The 20065-nt window shown below is 39.7% G+C and overlaps 2 protein-coding genes across 2 annotated transcripts; one reads left to right on the top strand and one right to left on the bottom strand.

Moving 5' to 3' along the window:
• Window positions 1–72: 72 nt before the first annotated feature.
• Window positions 73–9381, top strand: LOC145482017 (MORN repeat-containing protein 1-like). The gene is made up of 13 exons (XM_081460596.1): window positions 73–219; window positions 354–425; window positions 983–1192; window positions 1945–2035; window positions 2697–2784; window positions 3444–3540; window positions 4132–4242; window positions 4464–4566; window positions 5087–5255; window positions 6459–6606; window positions 7272–7476; window positions 8378–8565; window positions 8905–9381. Exons 1-13 carry the CDS (start codon window positions 141–143, stop codon window positions 9036–9038), a joined length of 1695 nt encoding a protein of 564 aa, XP_081316722.1. The 5' UTR covers window positions 73–140; the 3' UTR covers window positions 9039–9381.
• LOC145482014 (dnaJ homolog subfamily C member 16-like) lies at window positions 9364–20025 on the bottom strand. The gene is made up of 12 exons (XM_081460594.1): window positions 19759–20025; window positions 19457–19523; window positions 18391–18646; window positions 17753–17991; window positions 16970–17230; window positions 16402–16532; window positions 15522–15726; window positions 14263–14454; window positions 13501–13568; window positions 12729–12809; window positions 11568–11801; window positions 9364–10912 (listed from the first exon to the last, which is right to left on the bottom strand). Exons 1-12 carry the CDS (start codon window positions 19935–19937, stop codon window positions 10522–10524), a joined length of 2304 nt encoding a protein of 767 aa, XP_081316720.1. The 5' UTR covers window positions 19938–20025; the 3' UTR covers window positions 9364–10521.
• Window positions 20026–20065: the final 40 nt, after the last annotated feature.

Raw genomic sequence — 20065 nt, 5'->3', positions numbered from 1 at the left:
TATTTTTATGGGAGAAGTCCGCTGCTAAAAATATTAGCGCCTGTCCGCTTAGCAACCACTCGAAAACAAATATGGCGGGCGATATTCCATGAAACCAAATGTCGCAGTGATCAACTTTGTCGTGAATTCTCTGGAGGAGAATGGCAACAATATTAAACAACACCACATCTAAAGGAGCAGGAAATTACATTGGCGAGACCAAACAGCAACTGAGAGATGGTAAGATTGTTTTAATTAAAAAATGTTTGGCGCTGGAGGAGAGATAAACTTACATGTAAGCTGTACGTTTGTACAAAGTGAAGCTGCAACATATATCAATTCCATATATGTCTTTTGATTCTTGTGGTGTCAAGGATTTGGAGTATACAATTATGCCAATAAATTCTTCAGATATGAAGGAGAGTGGAGCAAAGGAAAGAAACATGGTGAGTTAATTATAACTGGACTAACAGGCTGGTTAAACTTAATTCACCAGTACATTATTGGATTTCCCATTGTCGCATTTTTAATATTTTAGTAATTATAATTTCCTTGGTGTCTGAGGGTGAGGAGAAGTGGAGGAAAGTGTCTTATTCTTGCACTTGATACATCATTCACACATTTATCTCTTCCCATCCAGTGATAGTAGTAAAATTCCTGAACTAACTAATGCAACAGATCCTTGAATAAAGTGCTTAGGTTTCTCAAGCTGCTACTCTCTCAAATGGCTTTTTAATACTATTTTACATCCTATGGTGCCATCATTCTCTGTAACACTTTGCAAAGTTGGTTTCTGAGTTTGATAATGGCCAGCCTACAGGTTGGGTAGTGCCCTGTACAGCCATTATTAAGGTCATCATACAATGGTCTTTCTCCTCCTGGCATTGTGGGACCACTCAAGTAACAGCTGTAATGGAGACTTAAGTTAGCTGGATCAATAGAGATACAGACAGTATGAAAATTTATGTATCATCTCTCAGGTTTGAACAATAATCTCTTAAAGGTCATGGCAAACTTGTTATGGCAGATGGCAGTTTTTATGAAGGACAGTTTATTGATGGAGAAATCCAAGGACATGGATTTCGCCGCTGGGCTGCAACAAGGAATGAATACACAGGTCAGTTTATAAAAGGGGAGCTGAATGGCCATGGAATCATGATTTATGGTGATGGATCACGATATGAAGGAGAATGGCTGGAAAATAAGAGAGAAGGTAAGTTTGTCGTGAAAGGGTGTGTTGTATGTGATCGTACCTCTTTTAAAGATCTTCTTGGGCTTTTAGATAGTAGAACTCCTAAAAAGTAACAGAACTATATAAATTTGCAAACCCAGGGTAATACTAAAAGACAAAATGTCATGCACTTCTGAAGACTTGATCCCACAAAGGGGAACTTCTATATGAAAAGGCTGGGGATGCTCGTCGGAAATATTGAATTAAACCCCTAAAGGAGACCAGTCTGGGTGTGGTTCAGGCTTTATTTGACCCCTAAAATATACCATTTAAGACGGAATTAGCCTGTGTACAGCCGCCCCTCCCCTCAAAAAAAAAAATTGGGAGGGGAGGGGCGGCTGTACCAGCTGCTGTTCTGGAAAGGAGTCCGGGTTAGTAGACCGGACTTAAGAGACTGGTGGAAATTGAGCCTAAAAATGGAAATAAGAGTGTTTTCTATGATTTTTTATTTCTTTGAGTGCACCCTAAAAAATACTTTGACACTTAAAAATAGTCATAGCATTTTGTCATGAACACCCTGAGTGAGACCAGAATCCTTGACTTATACTGCTAAGTGAGATGATGAGCATTCCCGACCTTTTCATCCCCAGGGACTTGACGTAGAACCACTGAGAACTGGATTAGTGTTTGTTGTATTCATCATCACTGAACAATGAAAATAATTAGACAGTCAAGTAACATTTGCCTGTAGGTGTCTTTTGTATGTTGTTGATGATTATTTTTTTGTGCAACAGGAGAAGGAAAACTAATCAGTACAGATGGATCAGTCTATGAGGGATCTTTTCACAATCACAGAAGACATGGAGAAGGAAAATTCATGTTGAGGTATATAAGAAGCTTAAAATACTATTGAAGTTCAGTGAAGAATTTGCTAGGAGCTGATCTTTCATTCATGATTTAATGGTATACTGCTTGAAAAAAAATCAGAGCTTTGACCTTAAACATACGTGCAACCCTACAGAGATTTACAGTTAGAATTGTATTAGAGGAACTTTGATTGGTTGAATATTATTTTAAAACTTAGCAGCAACATTATCCATTGAATTCGCTACACAAAATAGTCTTCCAAAAACCTGAGAACAACATCTGTTCAGCGATGATGTATGCCACTTTCTATGGAGTTTATCCAGACTTTCTAGATCAGTTGTAGATCCTAATGAGGCTGCCATTTTCAGCTACAGTCTGCCATTTGATAATTTTTAAGATTGCTACTGCTTATTGGTATGCAGTACATTATATGCATGCTGCTGGTTACAGTGTATGTGAAAAGCATCTAGTTACCTTGTGTATGTTTAACTTTTATGTATTGTCTGTAACTGATACCAGTGATAAATATAACGCACTGACCCAGAAGGCCTGGATGTCTCTTTTAAACAAGAAAATGCACAGTCTATATTCAACTTCTTTCCCTTCCCCTCCTCACGTTGAGTACATCTTTATTAATCTACAACTGGATACTCTCCAAAATGGTCTTTAATCCTAACAGCACTGGTGATGTTTATGAAGGAGACTGGGTCAATGATCTGCGACAAGGACATGGGATTATGAAATTTATTGATGGAACTATTTATGGGGTCAGTTGACTTACAGTATATTGTGTAATATTTTTAAGATGTGATAGAGAAAATCTTTAAATTAAGCTGAGCTGATGACTGGTTGTTTTTATAAACTTTCATTTCTGTTGACGTTTTATAGCAGCAAACGCAAAACTCCCCTTTCACATTTGAAGGTTACCAGTTCTCAACTTCAATTTAACAATGTGCCATAAATTATTACCAACAGAAAATATCCATATGCCCCTCCCCTCCCAGAAGGTTTTGGAATTTCCTGGGGGTGGGTTCTCTAAGACCAAAAAATTTAAAGAAATGGGTGAACTCAAGCTTAATTGCAATTTCCAGAGGGGGTGGGGGGAGCTATGCAATAACAATAAAAATTGAAAGCTCCACTCATCAAGGCTATTGTACCTCATGAAAGTACTTCTCAATAGCTACATTTAAATGGTCACACGCTAGCTAAGGGTTTTATCCACTGACTTAAAGGTGAAACCGTCCTGTGCAGCATTGTAAACAGTACCACACAAAATTATATTCCTTGATAGCTTTCATTTGCATGATCATATAGTAGGGTTTCATCCACGGACTTTAAAGTTGGGACCAATAAACTTTTTGAAAATTGTGAAGTGGAATGTGATAGATCGATAACAGAGACTTATTTAATGTTCTGTGATATACAGGGCCAGTGGTGGGGAGATGTTTTTAATGGTGAAGGATCCATGATTCACACATCCGGTGTTTCATATGAAGGAATGTGGGTGAATGGCAGGCCGGAAGGTATTGAAAAATTTACAACTCTTGTGTAGTAACAGCAACCAGGGAGGTGAAGTGATGCAAGTGCCCTTGCTGTTTGTTTTGGGCAATGTATGAAAACCTGCAAAAGGATTTGTGTCAGTGATCATTCTCCTTATGTTGTGGGTGATTTTGCAGAGTCAAGCAGGATCCCTGCTTTGCTTTCCTTGGTTTGTGATACTGAAGAGGCCATGGTTGTCAGCAATTTTGCCAGGGCTTCTGCCAATAAAAGCCTGAAGTAATGAATGTGTTTTCAAGATGGGAGTTGCCTCTATACTGACAAAGTAGCAAACTCAAAAATTTTGTCAAATCAAGCAAAAACATAAATGGAAAATGTTCTGGGAAAATTACTTTGTTACCATAATAGATTAGCGTACCTGGATTTAAAGGGAATAAAATTGTATTTTGTGGTCTAGTGCAAAGTAAGGGGTTTGAGAGTTTTTAGGGATTGCCTCCACACTCCAGAAAAAAAGACCCGAATTCCTGGCTAGATGTGACAGCAAAACGATTATGTAGACGAAAGAGACCTTGAGAGCATGGTAGTTATTTTATGTCACAGGGCTATTTCTATTTCAGTGGAGACTGTTTTGATCCGCATTGTTGGCGATGACCACATGGAATTCACGCAAGGGAGACCATTTGGGTTTGAAGTTGAGTGTGTGACAGCAGATGGGGAACCAACCAAAGGTCAGGTCATTTTTTTTTCTGTAGGCAAAAACTCAATCGGTTTCAGCACAGCTAAGTCATTCAAGGTTACTCAACGTGAAAAGGGTTGATTGACAAGTATGCCATCATCGTCCTAATCCATGGTGGCTCTTCTGGCCATACAGCTCCTTAAATGTTGACCAAGTTTTTGATATATTTTGTGAAGGTCGTGGTTTTTTTTTAAATGATATTTTCATTGTTAGAGGAAGGGCGACTGCTGCAGGTGACAGCTGGAGTGAAGGTTGGTTCAAGTAGAAAATCTGCCGATGGGACAGAAAATGAGCTGGACACAATCATGACACCATTGTAAGTTGTGCAGTGAAAAAAAATCACTGATGTTACACCTGTAGATAAATCTACTGCAGCAGTATTTTCCAATGAAATGCCTAGAAAAGAAAATTGAAAATTTTTGTAGCAATAAACTTTTGAAAAATTTAGCTGAAAGAACAACTTACAATAATTGAAAACAACACCATTTTGCAGGTAGATAAACTTAGACAGTTGTGTCGAATTGGGCTCTCGGCTCTCAGCAAAGAGTTCAGTGTGGACTGTACAGTGTTGAGACTTCAATACAACTGCCACAAAGATTACTAGTTTCTACACAGCTCCTCTCTAGGATCATCTTTAGTCAAGAGCAACATAGACTGAACTTTGCCTGATGCATGGTTGTTTAATCCAGTGAAGTCCGGCTTAATTTGTAAGCTGAAAACGATAATGATAAATTTACATTGATATAGTACTTTTACCCTGACATTATGTTATGTATAGTGAACAAGAGTTGGATACTGTTGATTTGTCTTTATATTCTCCTCAATAATTTAATAAGTGGTTTTGAAATTGAGCCATACCCGCTAACGGAGATGCTTGGGGAGATATCAAGTGAAATAGCAATACAAGGAGCATTTTCACAGGCACCAAGTGCTATGTCTAACAGACCTGTTCAAGCATCTTCACCAACTGGGGAGGAGCTAGCTAAACATATGGACAGCATTCAGGTAAAACGCTGATACCATGCTGAAAACCCTTTGTGGCTTGTTCCATGACTCGGCCATGCAGTGTCGTGAAACTTCAATCAAGGTCTTTACCCCACGTAAGGTCCATCTCACTTAGCTCAGTCTCTGCAATTTTCTGTCATGTTGTTCTTGGCCATTCCAGCTTTCTCTTTACATCTGGTTGTTAGGAAGGTGGATAATGCTATCGACTGGATAAATCACTATCCAGTTGATTCAGTTTGTTTTCATTGTTAACAATTATCCATGGTGGATAGCGCAGTCCAGTCTTCTAACATTGGGGCCCGGTGTCCATTCTTAAGAGTGAACTAATGGTTCATGCACTGGACTCCAGACCATGTGAACCAGGTTTGAGTCCTGGGCAGGGTCATTATGTTGTGTCCTTGGGCAAGACATTTTATTCTCACACTACCTCTCTCTACCCTGGTGTATAAATAGGTACTGACAAATTGAATGCTGTGGGGTAACCCTGTCATGGACTAGCATCTCATCCAGGGGGAGTAGAAAATACTTCTAGTTGGTCAATGCTATGGAAACTGGTTTAAGCTCTGGTTGGTACGGACCACTTGGCACGACACAGACTTTACCTTACCCCTTTATTCTTACATGTAGCATGTGGCCTATCCTTCCTTATTCACACGACTACACTCTGACAGCTTGTCTTCTCGCAGGGATTACCTCATTATAGGGAATTAACGCTCGTGTTAATTAACGTATTTGAAATTAACGCGACTTAAATTAACGCGAATTGAAAGTTAATTTGCTTCCCAATAAAGGAAATTAACGCGAGAGAGGGGGCAAACTTTCAAAATGAGGGAAATTAACGTGTCCGCTACACCAAGAAAAAAACAGAATTTGTTGAGAACAGGAACCAATCTATTTTAACACTGTAAAGCTGACAGCGAACACGAACAAAATTCAGTTGAAGTACAGTAAACGATTTACTAATGTGAACGATTGATGTAAAATGTAAAGTGCGCGGATAAAATTTATTGTTTGGCTGTGTCAAGAATGTCTGGAGTGTGTCACAAATTTGGGCGAAAATAATGATAATTAACGTCGCGGAAATTAACGCGCAACTTAATTAACAGCGCGGAAATTAAATTAACGCGAATTTTTGAAATTCGCGTTAATTTCATGAAGCGTTAATTTCCTATAATAAGGTAATTTTCTTTGTGTTGTTATTAGATTACTGACACATCAGACTTTGGAGACAAAGAAAGTTCAGTGCCTGAGGCGGGCCATGCTGAGATGCCATGCAGGACCACTGCTCCGTCACAGGCCAGCACTATGATGCCGTCAAGTTATGACAAGAGTACAACTCTTGGCGGAGAAGGTAAATGTAATACACAGGCAAACCTCTCCTTACTTGCACCTGTGCTGAACTTAGCAAATTATACCCACAATCGAGTGATCAGCAAAACTCTAAATCTAACCCTCCCCCATAAATTTGTAGAGTTCTGCAAGTTAATATGTATTTTGTGTAGTTGTTCTAAACTCTTTTTCGGTTTAGTTCCTTGGATATTTCAAAGCTTTGTAATAGAGGTGGGACAAACGGACAGGGACAGACCATTGCTTTTCTGAGGGAAGGGGGGGGGGGTGGGGGAAGTTGGGCAATTTTCTGGGGCATGTTCATCTTCAGGTTGCACATGATTTTTTTTGGTGGGCAAAAGCTTGTCCAAGAATTATCTTAACATCAATAAAAACAGGACCTGGACAGTAGGAAGCACTTGCTCGACTTTTTTCCCTAGGGCTCCCCTTGCACCATTTGGTTTTGAGCAGTTTTTGCTGTGAAGGACTTGTTTTTTTCAGAAATTGCTCCCCTCCTCCTAAAACAAAAATGGTCCTTTGTATCCATAGTCTAGTTTTGCCAAGGGCTAAGTTTGCAATATTTGTTTGCAAACTTTCGATAAATCTCTCAGATTTCAAACACATGCGGGATAAAAACTGAGTTCTACTGGGAAAACTATTAATATTTCCATCTATGTTTTGTCTATGTAGCCGCTGACGTACTGATGGTTCCTCCGGTATTAACTCTGCCGCCGCCTGTCTCCCCTGTGCGGACAGCTGGTGGGAAAGCGCTGTTTGAAAATCTCTACATACCACCCCTTCCCCCTGGGGTTAAACCACTGAACAGTTTTGGATCGGTGCATTCATCTATGCATAACATCACTGCCGCTGAAGATTCAAGGGCAACAAATGGAAGGTATGTGGCATGCTGTGTGAGAGTAAACAACTCTGTGACTCTCTGCTACCTTGATAGCACACGTACTGCAATCTGATTTGCTAAACAGGTGTCTACTCTTTAACAATGAGATTAGCACTTCGAGATTGCGCGTGAAATTTCTATCACGCATAGCCATTGAGAGCGAAAAATCTAATTGTTTTAGTAAGCATCTACAAGTCTTTCAAAACTCTATTTAAATCCCCTTCACAGATACTTCAAAAACGCAAAGAAACGGTGGTCATTTTGTTGACAACCGGACAATGCTAGGCTACTCACCATCTACAACGGAACAGATAGTGAGTAGCGTAGTCGATTAGAGAACGGCATTCGTGATAGAACGCTAGTAGATTTATACTAAAAATCGATAGAACTCTTTCGTGGGGCATGTATGGTTTTTCAAGCATTATAGTCAATTGGGCATGTGGGGCGCGAATTTCGTTTGCTCGGATATAATATTTTGTTTAAAGCCTCGCAGGATGCGAAGTGCAACTTAAAAACTTTCTTGGGCTCATGTTTTGATAGTATTCTAACGCATTGATAAAGAAAGAAAGTTAGCGATTTGCATTTCCCTCCCGCTTCCCGCCCTTGCCTCTTCCCTCTCTCCCGTACCCCTTTGTTTCCCTATTTCGGAATTACCCTCCCACCCGTCCACACAAAAGTCGTCTCCCTCTTCGGAGCTCCTAGTCTGATTGTTAGAGTACTCACAACTCAACAGCACCTGTCAAAACAGCATATACTTTCCATTTTTATTAGAACCTTTTTTGTAAAAACGTTGAGGCTATGATCTTCTTGAAATAGATCTTTTCGCTTCTATTGTTTTTAAAATTTTCCAAGTTTTTCCAGAGACTCCAGTTAAGCATTTGTGTTTCCATAATTTCAGGATGAAAAGCAAGGCCAACCTAGGGCTGAACCCCAACATGTTGAAAGTAGTCAACCGAAACGTGCCCTCGTCTGCAGTCTCAGATGGAAGGAAGAAGAAGGACGCTTTGGCTGACGTGGTGGAGAAGGCAGACGGAAAACGGAAGAAGGAAAAGAAAGAAGAAAAAGATGATAAGTTCTGTAAACCGGGTGAGGAAAACTATAGGGCCTACAACATAATTGACAGTGTTACAGTAAAAAACACCAGAGGGCCAGATATTCTGTCGCTTCATTGGTCAAAAGTGAGCTCGTGATCAGCGGCGTAGCACTGCATGGCAACTGTCAAAAAAAAAAATAACTGTCACGTGATATTCCCCAATGAGGATCTCGCAGAGAAACACATGTCAGTCATCTGTTGTTCACGTGCTCTGAACAAGAGGTCACGTGCGAAGTCAACATATCCGTTCTCCAAACCATGTACTGTTACGATTATAAACAAGCCAATAGGGAGAATTTAAATATTGATATCCTGTTGTTGTCTTTTCACAGGTGACTATGTTATTATAGTTGAAGATGTGACATCGCCACCATTTCTTGACATCACCCTAGCTCCTGCATTTCTTCATGTGAAAGTTAACCAAAAGAAAAGAGCTCGAAGCAAAATGGAGTCACGAAGAAACTGAAAAAAAAAAAATTGGAATTAATTTTTCCTGGCTTGGAGTGGATTTTTCACAGCAGTTCTTTCTGAAATTGTAGTCAGGTTTTGACAGTTTAATACTTAAAGCCAGGGTATTTGTTTTAGCTCTAATTTTTGAGCCAAGGCTTGCCTGAGAGTGAACATGCTTGCACCTCTTAGTTTCAAGTTTGGACAGAAGCGGACACTGCACTTACTTATTGTGCATCTGAACTCGAAGCAAAAACGTAACGGCTGGAAAGCGCGGGATAAATCACATTGGCTAGAATGATGTCGCACGCGTTTTTTGAGCCCATGAAAATACAGTCAACACATTTTTCAGCAGAAAAGGTTTAATTACACGTTTCAAAGTTGTCTTACATCTTCACAGCATGCAAAGTTTGTAAACATGTATTTCACATTACGATGATTTTATCTGTACATATATTTGTAAAAAAGAAGAAATTATCTCTTACTAGAGACATTAAAAACATCAGAAATAAATAAAATATGCCCGAGTATTTTGAGTGACAGTAAAATTGTTGAAAATGAAATTTAACTTCATTTGATCCAACAGAAAAAACACTCCAAACACGATGTCAATTATTGGGTGAAAAACGATGTTGAAAGGTTTCTACGTATTTTTTTTTGTTAAACTAATGTATTTATCGTACAGTATCTATAAGAAAATTCTCGATCGTGATTGGTTCTCCGAGCGTCTATTTAGGCACGTAATCGCCTCCAATTTTGTTTCTGTAATCGTATACCAGCAATTAGATACCTATCCTATTCGCACGTCAATTACGTCCGTTTTAATGGCTTCCTTCTTAGTGTTCCCTACACTTTTTGAAACTTATGCAAAACACTACTGACTCTTTCGCTCGAAATTTGTTGTGAATGCGATTTATTAGTAATTGAACAACGTGTAATCGTGCTCGTATTTCAAATCGGCTACGCGCTCATCTGATATTAAACTTACTCGCGCGATTATTCCCTGAATTGTACGACACTCAGTCCAATTACTACTATTACTAATAACTTAAATTAATTTGTGTCTCTGAGGCCAAGTAGTACGGGCTACATTTTCTTCCACCTTTTCGCACAACAAAATTGCACTTTAAGTTATGGCCCGTATTACCACCAGTAAAACTACAATGTCTGAACAGGGTTTCTAATGAACCATGTTAAATTCGAGGTAACACTAAACATGTTTTGACCTAGTGTGAACGAGGTACGAGACTCTCCTGGAAAATATCTTTTCTGATGACGGAGCTCCGTAGAGATCCGTATAAGATCCCTGATTGGTTGCTTTGTGCTCGTGAAAATTCAAATCCCAGCAACAACCAATGATAGACACACTTAAGTCTGACATTTTTCGCGCCAAATCTAAAACGTTTCCCGAGCGGCGAGCAAATTTAGCGCGCAAAGCAAAAATCTTCATTTACTCACTCGGCTTACTCGAAGTCTCTTAACAGTAAACCTGAACACTTAAATTAGTCAGTAAATCTTGGCCATTCCGAAACTTTTTTTCTTTCCACCAACCCATCACAAAACTTCTCCAACCAGTTGACCAGTTCCTTCTGTATTGATAAACTCAGCACCTTTTGCCTCTTTCTCTCGTACTCTCTCTGTCCATCGACTTCTTCGTTGGTGTCTGTCTCGCTGTCACTGTCGTCGAAGCCCATCAGGTCCCCTCCTTGACTCTTGAAGAACGTAGTCTTGGTGAGGTCGGTCGGTTTAAAGATCGATAAGTACTTTTTGTGGCCGTTTATTGCCAGCACAATCCCAGGCGTCACTTCACCAAACCGATCCACCTCCATAACGTCTGTGCACCAGGCCAAGTTATCAGAGATGGAGAGCCAAGTAAACTCAAAATTTGGGTTACTAAATGACAATCGAAACAAGTTGTTAGTCAACTCAACTCAACATCAAAACACCCTGAGCCCCTGGGGGGGGGGGGGGTCCCCTGGGCCCGTCCCCTAGATCCGTCACTGAATCTGTTTTAGTTATGTTTTCAGTCTTACGTTTATGTTAAATACATTTTGTAAAACAGGAACAACCCATTTGTTAGTATGTGGATCAGCATTTGGAAAATTCCGAAGAAATTTGCCTTCATTCCTCACGATTTTTCTACCAAATCGTGAAATGTAAGTCGCGCGAAATTAATTGCTTCTTTCATTTTCAAAAAACAATAGGAGAATACACAAGGTAATGTTGATTTAACAGCCTTCTTCTTTAATTGGACTACGTAACATCCCTGGAAAAAAACAGCTAGCGGAGTGTGTTTGCAAATGAAGGGAAGTCTGGAGGTCAACTACTAACCTCTTCCAGGCGTTCAGTTAGTTGGGGCGCAGCGCGGAAAACAGCGCGCAAAAAAGTAAAAAAAGCGCGGCGAGAGTAAGCGAAAGAACTTCCTTTCTTTCGCTTTCTTCCTTCCTTTCGCTTCCTCTCGCCGCGCTTTTTTATTTTTTTCGCGCGCTGTTTTCCGCGCTGCGCCCCAACTAACTGAACGCCTGGAAGAGACTAGTCAACTACTTACCCACTATAGGGATTGACCACGTCGGCATAAGCTTGTATCAAAGGTGATTTCACTGGTTCTTGTGCACTGAGTGCATCTACCAACAAAGTGAACGTGATGTGACCCGGGGGAGCATTCCTGATCTGGGCTTGCTCTGTACCTGGGTCTAAACGAAGGAGGCCCAAAGCTGACACACTCTGTGCTGCCCTGTGGTCGTCTTTGGATGACGATTTGTGTACCCTTTGAATAGAGTCACTGAAGAAAATGCAACAAGTTAGAAAAAACGAAGACGTCAGTTAAGTGGAGTCGACCAGTGACTTAATTAACGTTTACTCGTAAACTAAAGTTTTTTGTTTTTCAAAGAAAAATGTAGCTGCACCCGTAATACTCCGAACCTTCCGGCATTTTAGAAAACTGTTTAGGCTCGAGGTAATTTTGCAGTGACCAAACACAACCACGTGTGGTAAATATCCTGTTATGCCTGAGCGGTGTTTCCTTTTTCACTTTTTGCAGCGCTAACGCACGCACAAGCGCAAGCTTGTGCTTATACCTGCGTCAAGGTCGTTTTCACGGTGAAATAAGAATTATGTGTTTGCACTTGCGCTTGCGTCGTTAGTGAAAACCATGCTTTAGCAGGTCTATGTTGTGGTTAAAGAGCTCTCTGTTGACACGTTATGTGGTTGTTGACACGGTATGTGAATGAAATCCCAAAGGAAATTTGTTTAAAAAAATATGGCATATGAAAACTAGTCAGAGTTTCTTCTTTGTGACGCTGTTGATGTTTTTCAACGTTTCCGAAGAAGAACTTTGAGTCAATCTGGCTCTGTCACTTTTAGGGGGTAATATGAGGGACGACTGAAAGTGTTCTTTGCCCCGTTGGTTCACAATACACGTGATATTTATTCAATGTAAAACTACCCAGAAAAGAAATTTTTTACATGTTTTGTTTCGTTTTGTTCGTGCCAAAGTAATACCAAAGAAAGTGAAGTGAAATGGAATCTGTTTTAGACTCTTCCAGGCGTTCAGTTAGTTGGGACACATCGCGATAAACGGCGTGCGAAAAAATAAAGGGTGAACCCCCTCTCTTCATTTTTCGCTCGCCGTCTATCGCGCTGTGCCCCAACTAAATGAACTCCTGGAAGAGGCAAGGGCTAGGTCCGTATTGAGTCAATCATTACTTACTTTGCACCAGGACGTAAAACGCTAAAAAACAGAATAACTCCAAGTCCGCACAACAGCGAAAGCAAAGATAGGGTTTCTCTCCTGAGAAAAGGAAAGAAACGACACAATTGGTTGTTATATGGTAATGTTTCATCTAGTTTTAGACTTGCTTACAAGTCGAGCTGCGAGAGCAGAGCTCAGAGCGAGAGAAACGTCAATACAAAGGTTGGGGACTTTGAAAGTCTGTATCACCGTGGAAACAAGATGCATATGATATTGTTCGCTGAGTTCGGTAAGATAAAATGAATACGATTCCGTGACGTTTGAATATTTTAAGCAAATCACGACGACGACGGCAACGAGAACGTCACCAAGCAAAAAGTTTAATGAACAGAACAATAGCTGTGCACGTGCGTTGTAAATCTTTGTACATTTCTTTGCCGTCCTCTGCAAAACAACAACATGAAATGACCAAGTTCTGCGTAGTCTGAGGAACACGAACGACGACCGTTAATTTTTTGTTTTTCCATTTGGAATTGAACACTGTCATTGCATATTTAGCCTGAGCACGTTTTAAGAACCATTGGTGTACTGAACAAATCTAGACAGTTGCGAATTTCGGTGGTAAAATATAAATTCATTTTTGACTAGGCGTCGTCCTCGGCGTCGCTGTTGTTATTGCTTAAGCTCTCTATAAAATGTTCCGGGTAATTTTGAAATCATGAGTTGCAAAGAAAAGAGAGAAAATAACATGAGGTGTTTATCACGAAATTTCAAATCAAAAACAACTTACCGATGCATTGAAGATTTCACGTAGTAAAAGACATCTACACACCAGTTGAACAAGGCTGTTACGAGTCCCTGAGGAAGCAAAAGAATCTTCCGTTGACGTAACATTCTGACATTGCTTTCAAGAGACCACGTTAGTTATTTCAAAACTGAAAGGTACACGGAGCGCACAGATCCCTAATACTGGGACAGAGCATCGCATATGCATTTATTTCATGGTGGCCGTTTCATCTTGAATCATCTTGAAAAGAAAAGGAGAATAAAAGAAGTAACGGTTACGTTCTCCTTTCATATGATAAAGCGTGATTCGCCACCTAAGATACGCAAATAGCCAGGGCTGACAACAGGTGTGACGTGTACCCCACCAAAAATCTTCAGGGAAAAAATTTCCTTATAAGCAAAATCCTGATGTTAAAGTTCAAATTTATCACATCATATCCTGAATTATGATCATTTTGTGAGCTGATGAAAGCATTTTCATTCTTTCGTTTAGTCTTAGGTATATTTAAGGTAGTCCTTTGCATAAGCCTTTTGGCTTCCCTGGGCTTCCTTGCTTTTTACACATTGATATTATGTAAATATGGTGGAACCCCGTTTAACAGTCACCGTTAATATGGCCACCTCGTTAATACGTCCAGAGTTTTGTGGCCCGTGGTGACCAGATTAACAGGTTTCATTAAATATTTATAAATGGCAAAAAATAAAACAGACAAACAAAACATAGTGCGCCACTTATGACCATGACGTGCCATAAACGGTTACTAACTGGAGCATGTTCATTGTAAATTAGAGGAATGCTTGAAGTGTAGCGCAGTTTTCCTTCGCCCGACAGCAAGTCATCCAACATCAAGGTCAGTCTGGCCTTGGACAGTGACTCCTCCTCTTTGGACACACACAACCCCCCTGAGAGCCAGTCATATCTGATTTGCTTCTGACCTTTGTTCCAAAGAAATATGACCTGAAAATTACAAAATAGCCCAGTACGTATGTGTTAAAATAACAGTACAATTATATTACAAAAAGCCTGGATAGATCCTTGCATGAGGATGGTATCAGAAGAAAGGAGAAGGGAAGGAAAGGGAGAAGAAAGGGTAGGAGGGGAGGTGAGGAGAGGCAAGGCAGGGTGAGGTGAGCCAAGGATGGGAGAGGTGAGGCAAGGCGAGGCCAGGCAAGGAGGGGAGAGGCAAAGCAAGGCTGCGCAGGGCAGGGAAGGAGGGGAGAGGCGAGGTAAGGGAAGGCAAGGAGGGAAGAGGTGAGGCAAGGCGAGGAGGGGAGAGGAGAGAAGAGGAGAGGGTAAAATCATCAAAACATGGTACATTGTTTAAGAAATAAAAAGCATGTTCAATGTTTCTATCAAGTTATACAGAGATGAGTGGAAGTGTGGGAGAATGAGAAATGCTGTGGGAACACAAGTTGATAGGAGAGTGTTTCCACAGCTTTTTCAAGTTCTCCTAAACTTTCATGGAGATTTTTATAACTCAATAGAAACACATAGAACATGTTTTCTATTTCTTTTATAAAATATGGTGACAAAAAAGAAAACAACTTGTTTACTGTGATCATCAAAATGTAATTTATCTTTGCTTGTGCCATCATAATTTTACATCAACAGCATGTGCTAGTTCTGTGTCTCTATCAAGTTTTAGTATAAATCTACTAGCTTTCTATCATGAATGCCATTCCCTGATTGGCTACGCTACTAACTATCTATTCTGTGATACTGTAGAGAGTGAGTAGCATAGCAGTGTGCTGTTGTTAACAAAATGGTGGATGCTCCTTGGCGTTTTCAAAGTGTCTGTGAAGAGGATTTAGGTAAAGTTTTGAACGACTAATAGATTTATACTAAAACAATAATTAGATTATTCACTCTTGATATCTTTGCGTGATAGTTGACGCGATAGCAATCAAGAGCAAGTAATCTAATTGTTTAATAGAAACATGATTTTTAACCAATCAGCATGCACATTTTCTTTGGGCTATTTTCGAGTCAAGAGTATTTGTTCAAAAATCAAGTTCACCATTTACCTTTGATGCAGTTGAATTATCTGCACATTTGTCATCCTTCCTTCCATCTTTGAACTCTTCAATTAGCTCTCTTTGCACATCAACATATACATACAAAAATTTCACTCGCTTCTCGGAGAGGTACTTGTTATCTTTTGCTAATAACTTCAGAACAAGCTTCTCTTTCTCATGTTGGTCTTGCTTAGTAAAAAGAATGACACAAAGTCTGAAAAAAAAAAATGCATTCAACAACCATGTCAAGTAAAATAGGACCCTTTGCTTGGCAGATATCTTTGAAGACACAACTGCTAAAAAGGACCCCCTCTCCTAAGTTGGCATATCCCATAACTGGACACATCCCCACCAACTTTCAACAAACATTTCTCCTAAACAGATGCATTTCCTAACCCTCTCCTTATGTGGACACAGCTAATACAAAGTTACTTCCTAATTGGACTCTAGCCACAATAATCTTGACAACTCCTTCTGGTGGACACCTCCCTGTAATAATGCACTTGCCATAATTGGACACTTCCCCTAAAGAGACATCTTTCCAGTGTAAACTCCCTTATCTGGGCCTTTCCTAAGTAAACACCTCCCTTGTCACTAAGCAGACATCTTCCCTCTGCTACACTCAAGAGGAAACCTCCTCCAAATGAACACCTCTCCTAATTGGACACCTCTAATGAGTAAACAACTCTCATAATTGACATCTCTCCATAAACTATGTACACATCCCCTAAACGGGCACCAAGTCCAACACAAAAGCTAATACCTCTTCTAAGCAGACCACAACCACGTTCTAAATCTTTTAAGACCTCCAGTGAAAGGATACCTCCAATTTATTATATTATATTAAAAGTGCTACATGGATATATTTCATAAAAACAGGTTCACTAACCTTCGTAACGATCTAAACCTCTCCTCAGGACAAAGCTCATCAAACAAGGCTCTTGAAGAGAGTCTTGGAAAGTGCAGATATTTGTGAGATTCAACTACTTCCCTCAGCTTTCCACTTGTTAGTTCTGAAGCCTGCAGTAAAACAATGTTATATTTAATTAAAAACAAAGTGTAGTTCTCATCTGTTTTTGGGATTGCAGCTTTCAAAACATGTTAGAGGCTTGATTTAGATTAATTCCTTGGTCCAAAAATTCTGAAATTTTTTCAATTGATAATTTCAAAAAAATCATCAAGTATACCAATGCTTATTAATTTTTAATTTCATTGAAATTTTTAATTACAACCAAGCAATGATGTCAAGTTATGAATCAATAATTCCCTGTTTTCCAATTAATTTTTTTCTTACTATGAAGCTGTCATTTTTAGATCATAAAAGTCAATGAAATAAGTAGTTTTGTTATGACCATGGTCACAATGGCCCCACAACTACACTGTACAAGTTGTTGGCCAGAAATCATTGTCCAGTCAGTAAAACATCGTGACATCTTAGAATCAATATTTCATGTTACCCTGACAACAACATCTGCCACTGCCACGTCATCCTTAAAGATTAACACAGTTGGTTCTTTCGAGTCCACTCGGAATCGTTTTCTCAGAGACTGCCCAGAGCCATCTGTCAATGAAACAAAGCCAAAAGACTGATGTTTGTAACTGCTGAAAGCCACCAGATGATACAGGAGTGACGGCAGAGGCTTGGGTGAAAACAGCATGACACTTGGTTTGTTGTTAACACTTGTTGTTAGGAAGGTATCAACATTGTTTGTTGTAATCTGAAAACAGAAGACAAAGAAAATCTAGGTTTCATATACATGTAAGTTCACATATAAGCAATAATTCAACAAGTTATCTTTAACATTTTATATTGGGTTCTATCAATTTCATTTACAACAATATATTAGTGACTGTGAAAAGTTGGAACTAGCAGTCTACCACAGGGTCTGCAATCAAACCTAGTGGCCCAGTGGGCAAATGCTTTTCTCTGGGTTTTTATAGTGGGTAGTGACAAGGAGAATACAAAGTACATGTACCTACCACCCCTCCTCGGAGGGAAGCTAGTCCATCCCAGGGTTATCCCCAGAGTATTTAATTTTTATTTGTTGGTACCTATACCTGAGCAGAGAAATGCCCTATGAGAGTAAAAGTGAATGCTTTGCTCACAAACAAAGACCTCGGCCAGGACTCGAAACCATTGATCCAGAATGTAACGCGTGATCTAGGCATGAGGTCACTCTAGCACTCCCTCCTCTCATGTTACTGGTTACCTTTTTGAAAAAGAGATAGTTTATTATTACCTTCTCAATTAAACCTCTTGGAAACAACCCCATCACAAAATCCTTCAGACCTTGAACAGTAACCCTATCATTGTAGAACATAACCCGTCCATTAATGATGCCAACGATAGTGGGAACCCTTCTAGCACCCAAAGCATTGACAAGGCGTGGACTTCTGTTGATGTTGATGATGCCAATCCCTACGCCAACCTTCTTCATGCTGCTGGATGCTTGCTCCCATGACTCTTCAATCTGCGCACCTTTAAAACAAAAGTAGGTTGCACAATGAACCTGTATAAACTAAGATAAAATGTTCGAAGTTTCTTTTTTGTTATCACAACAATGCTAACTGTCAATCTCATTCCCCTAGTCTGCTTTTCTTTAGGTCAGCATCAAAAATGCGCACTTGAACCAATACTGATTTTTTGATTATGCAAGTACAGAGTGCTCATTTTTCTTTGTCAGTGAATCAGCATTACACTGAAATGACTGCAAGCCCTCAAATCAGGGACTTCTGCATCAGTACTAGCCAGAGTCCAGTTCTTGGTGCTGACCAAAAGAAAAGCGGGCTCTGGGGATGAGGTAAACTAACTGGTAGGCAAAAAAATTGGTGCTTTTTACTGACTCCGATATAAATATTTTATTAGTATTAAACTTACAGGCAAAACACCAATCAGAGATGATTTCTATCAAGTATGGCTTCTCATAACTCTCTGGCAAGACTGATTTGTAATATGCTCTCTGGCTGATCTGGCCTGGCTTGGACCAAGTGTTTTGAAAAGGCATTCCATTGAAGAAGAAGCTAAATCCACTGTGAGGGTCATAAAATGGTTTCTCATTATGTCCACCATTGCTTGGCTTTCCTGTGGTACCATACATATCAAAATTCTTTTTCTTTTCATCATCTGACAAAATCTGCAAATTTTCAAGTCACACGGATCAAATAAATAAAAGTGGTTTAATTTGCTCCTCCATCAATTAAGAAATTAAAAACATGTACCATGTTTCTATCGAGTCAGAGAAACATGAGTGGAAGTTTGGGAGAATGAGAAATGCAGTAGAAACATAAGCCACGAGGCGAGTGTTTCCACAACTTTTTCAAGTCCTCCCAAAACTTTTATGAGCATTTCTATAACTCAATAGAGAAACAGAGAACATGTTTTCCATTTCTTTTAGAAAACACCGGGATGAAAAGTAAAGAAAAACAACTTGTTTACTTTGATCATCAAAATGAAAATTCTCTTTGCTTGCGCCATCATTATGTCAACAGCTCGTGCTAGTTCTGTGTTTCTATCGAGTTATAGAAACGGAGTTTTTAACCTATCAGCATTGGTTTTTTCTTAGGGCTGTTTTCTAAATGCTTTTATTATGCACGACCCAATTAAATAAAGGTTGTCTGTCCATCTTTCTGTCTGTCTAACCTCCTTACATCATTCATTTATTAACTGAAGCACTAGAAATTAATTAGCTCTTGGTTGGCAACAGGTGCCAAACTGAGAGTGGCTACTGAAGCAAAGTCAGGCCAGTTCCAATAAAAACAGACGCTCAATTTGGATTCGGTCTAGCTCACAACTCCCTAAGCAGCATTAATACCAGTAACTGTGATGATCTTTCGTGTAGTATATCCTTCTCTACAGCTCAACAATAAGACATTTCATATAAATTATTCCCTTGCTAGAGAGATTTTTGTAAAGAAGTACAAATGTAAGCTTCCTTATGACATACCTCGTGAGCTTCATTGATTTTAATGAATTTTTCTTGGGCTTCAGGGTCACTGTTCTTGTCTGGATGCCTAAAGATTATAGAAGACGACGACATCAGAGGATCGTGCAAGGAAGCATAAAACAACAAACGTGTGACGTTTTGTTCAATATTTCTTGTACTTCAAGGCCGGAAGAGTACGTACACTTCACAACACCGATTGCAAAATCAGATTTTTCTCCCTTTGAAGCAATCGATATGCATTAAAAGGTCTTCGATATCAAGATGAAGATCGCTAAAAGATAAAGCTACAGTAATTCACTAACCAGTTTCGTGCCATTTTCTTGTAAGCTCTTTTTATGTCAGCATGGCTTGCAGACCGAGATACACCCAGTATCTTGTACGGGTCTTCATCGGCTCCCAAACAATCCAAGCGCAACGGAAAATAGAGCAAAACCAAAACAAATGTAACCAAATTTCTCATGAGCAGAATGCATGCCATCATCAGTCGCTAAAAAGGCAAAAATCGGATGAATTGACACGACGTTTCACTGCATTCTTTTTTGCGTTCCCTTTGGCCAAATGGGTGAAGCCGCTGACAAGGTAAATATATAGAGCCTGCAATGCTGTACA

The sequence above is a fragment of the Orbicella franksi genome, chromosome 3 (assembly GCF_964199315.1).
Source record: "Orbicella franksi chromosome 3, jaOrbFran1.1, whole genome shotgun sequence".
Lineage (NCBI taxonomy): Eukaryota > Metazoa > Cnidaria > Anthozoa > Scleractinia > Merulinidae > Orbicella > Orbicella franksi.
Note: the sequence above shows the minus strand (reverse complement) of the source record. Positions and strands in the feature narration are given on the sequence as shown.

Excerpts from the sequence above, each read along its gene's own strand:
- LOC145482017 (XM_081460596.1), top strand. The coding sequence starts at position 141 with ATGGCAACAATATTAAACAACACCACATCTAAAGGAGCAGGAAATTAC. Across the intron at positions 5,256-6,458 it reads AACATATGGACAGCATTCAG|ATTACTGACACATCAGACTT; the intron begins GTAAAACGCTGA and ends TGTTGTTATTAG. Across the intron at positions 7,477-8,377 it reads TCAAGGGCAACAAATGGAAG|GATGAAAAGCAAGGCCAACC; the intron begins GTATGTGGCATG and ends CCATAATTTCAG.
- LOC145482014 (XM_081460594.1), bottom strand. The coding sequence starts at position 19,937 with ATGATGGCATGCATTCTGCTCATGAGAAATTTGGTTACATTTGTTTTG. Across the intron at positions 14,455-15,521 it reads ATAATTCAACTGCATCAAAG|GTCATATTTCTTTGGAACAA; the intron begins GTAAATGGTGAA and ends TGTAATTTTCAG. Across the intron at positions 10,913-11,567 it reads GTGGTCAATCCCTATAGTGG|TAACCCAAATTTTGAGTTTA; the intron begins GTAAGTAGTTGA and ends ATTGTCATTTAG.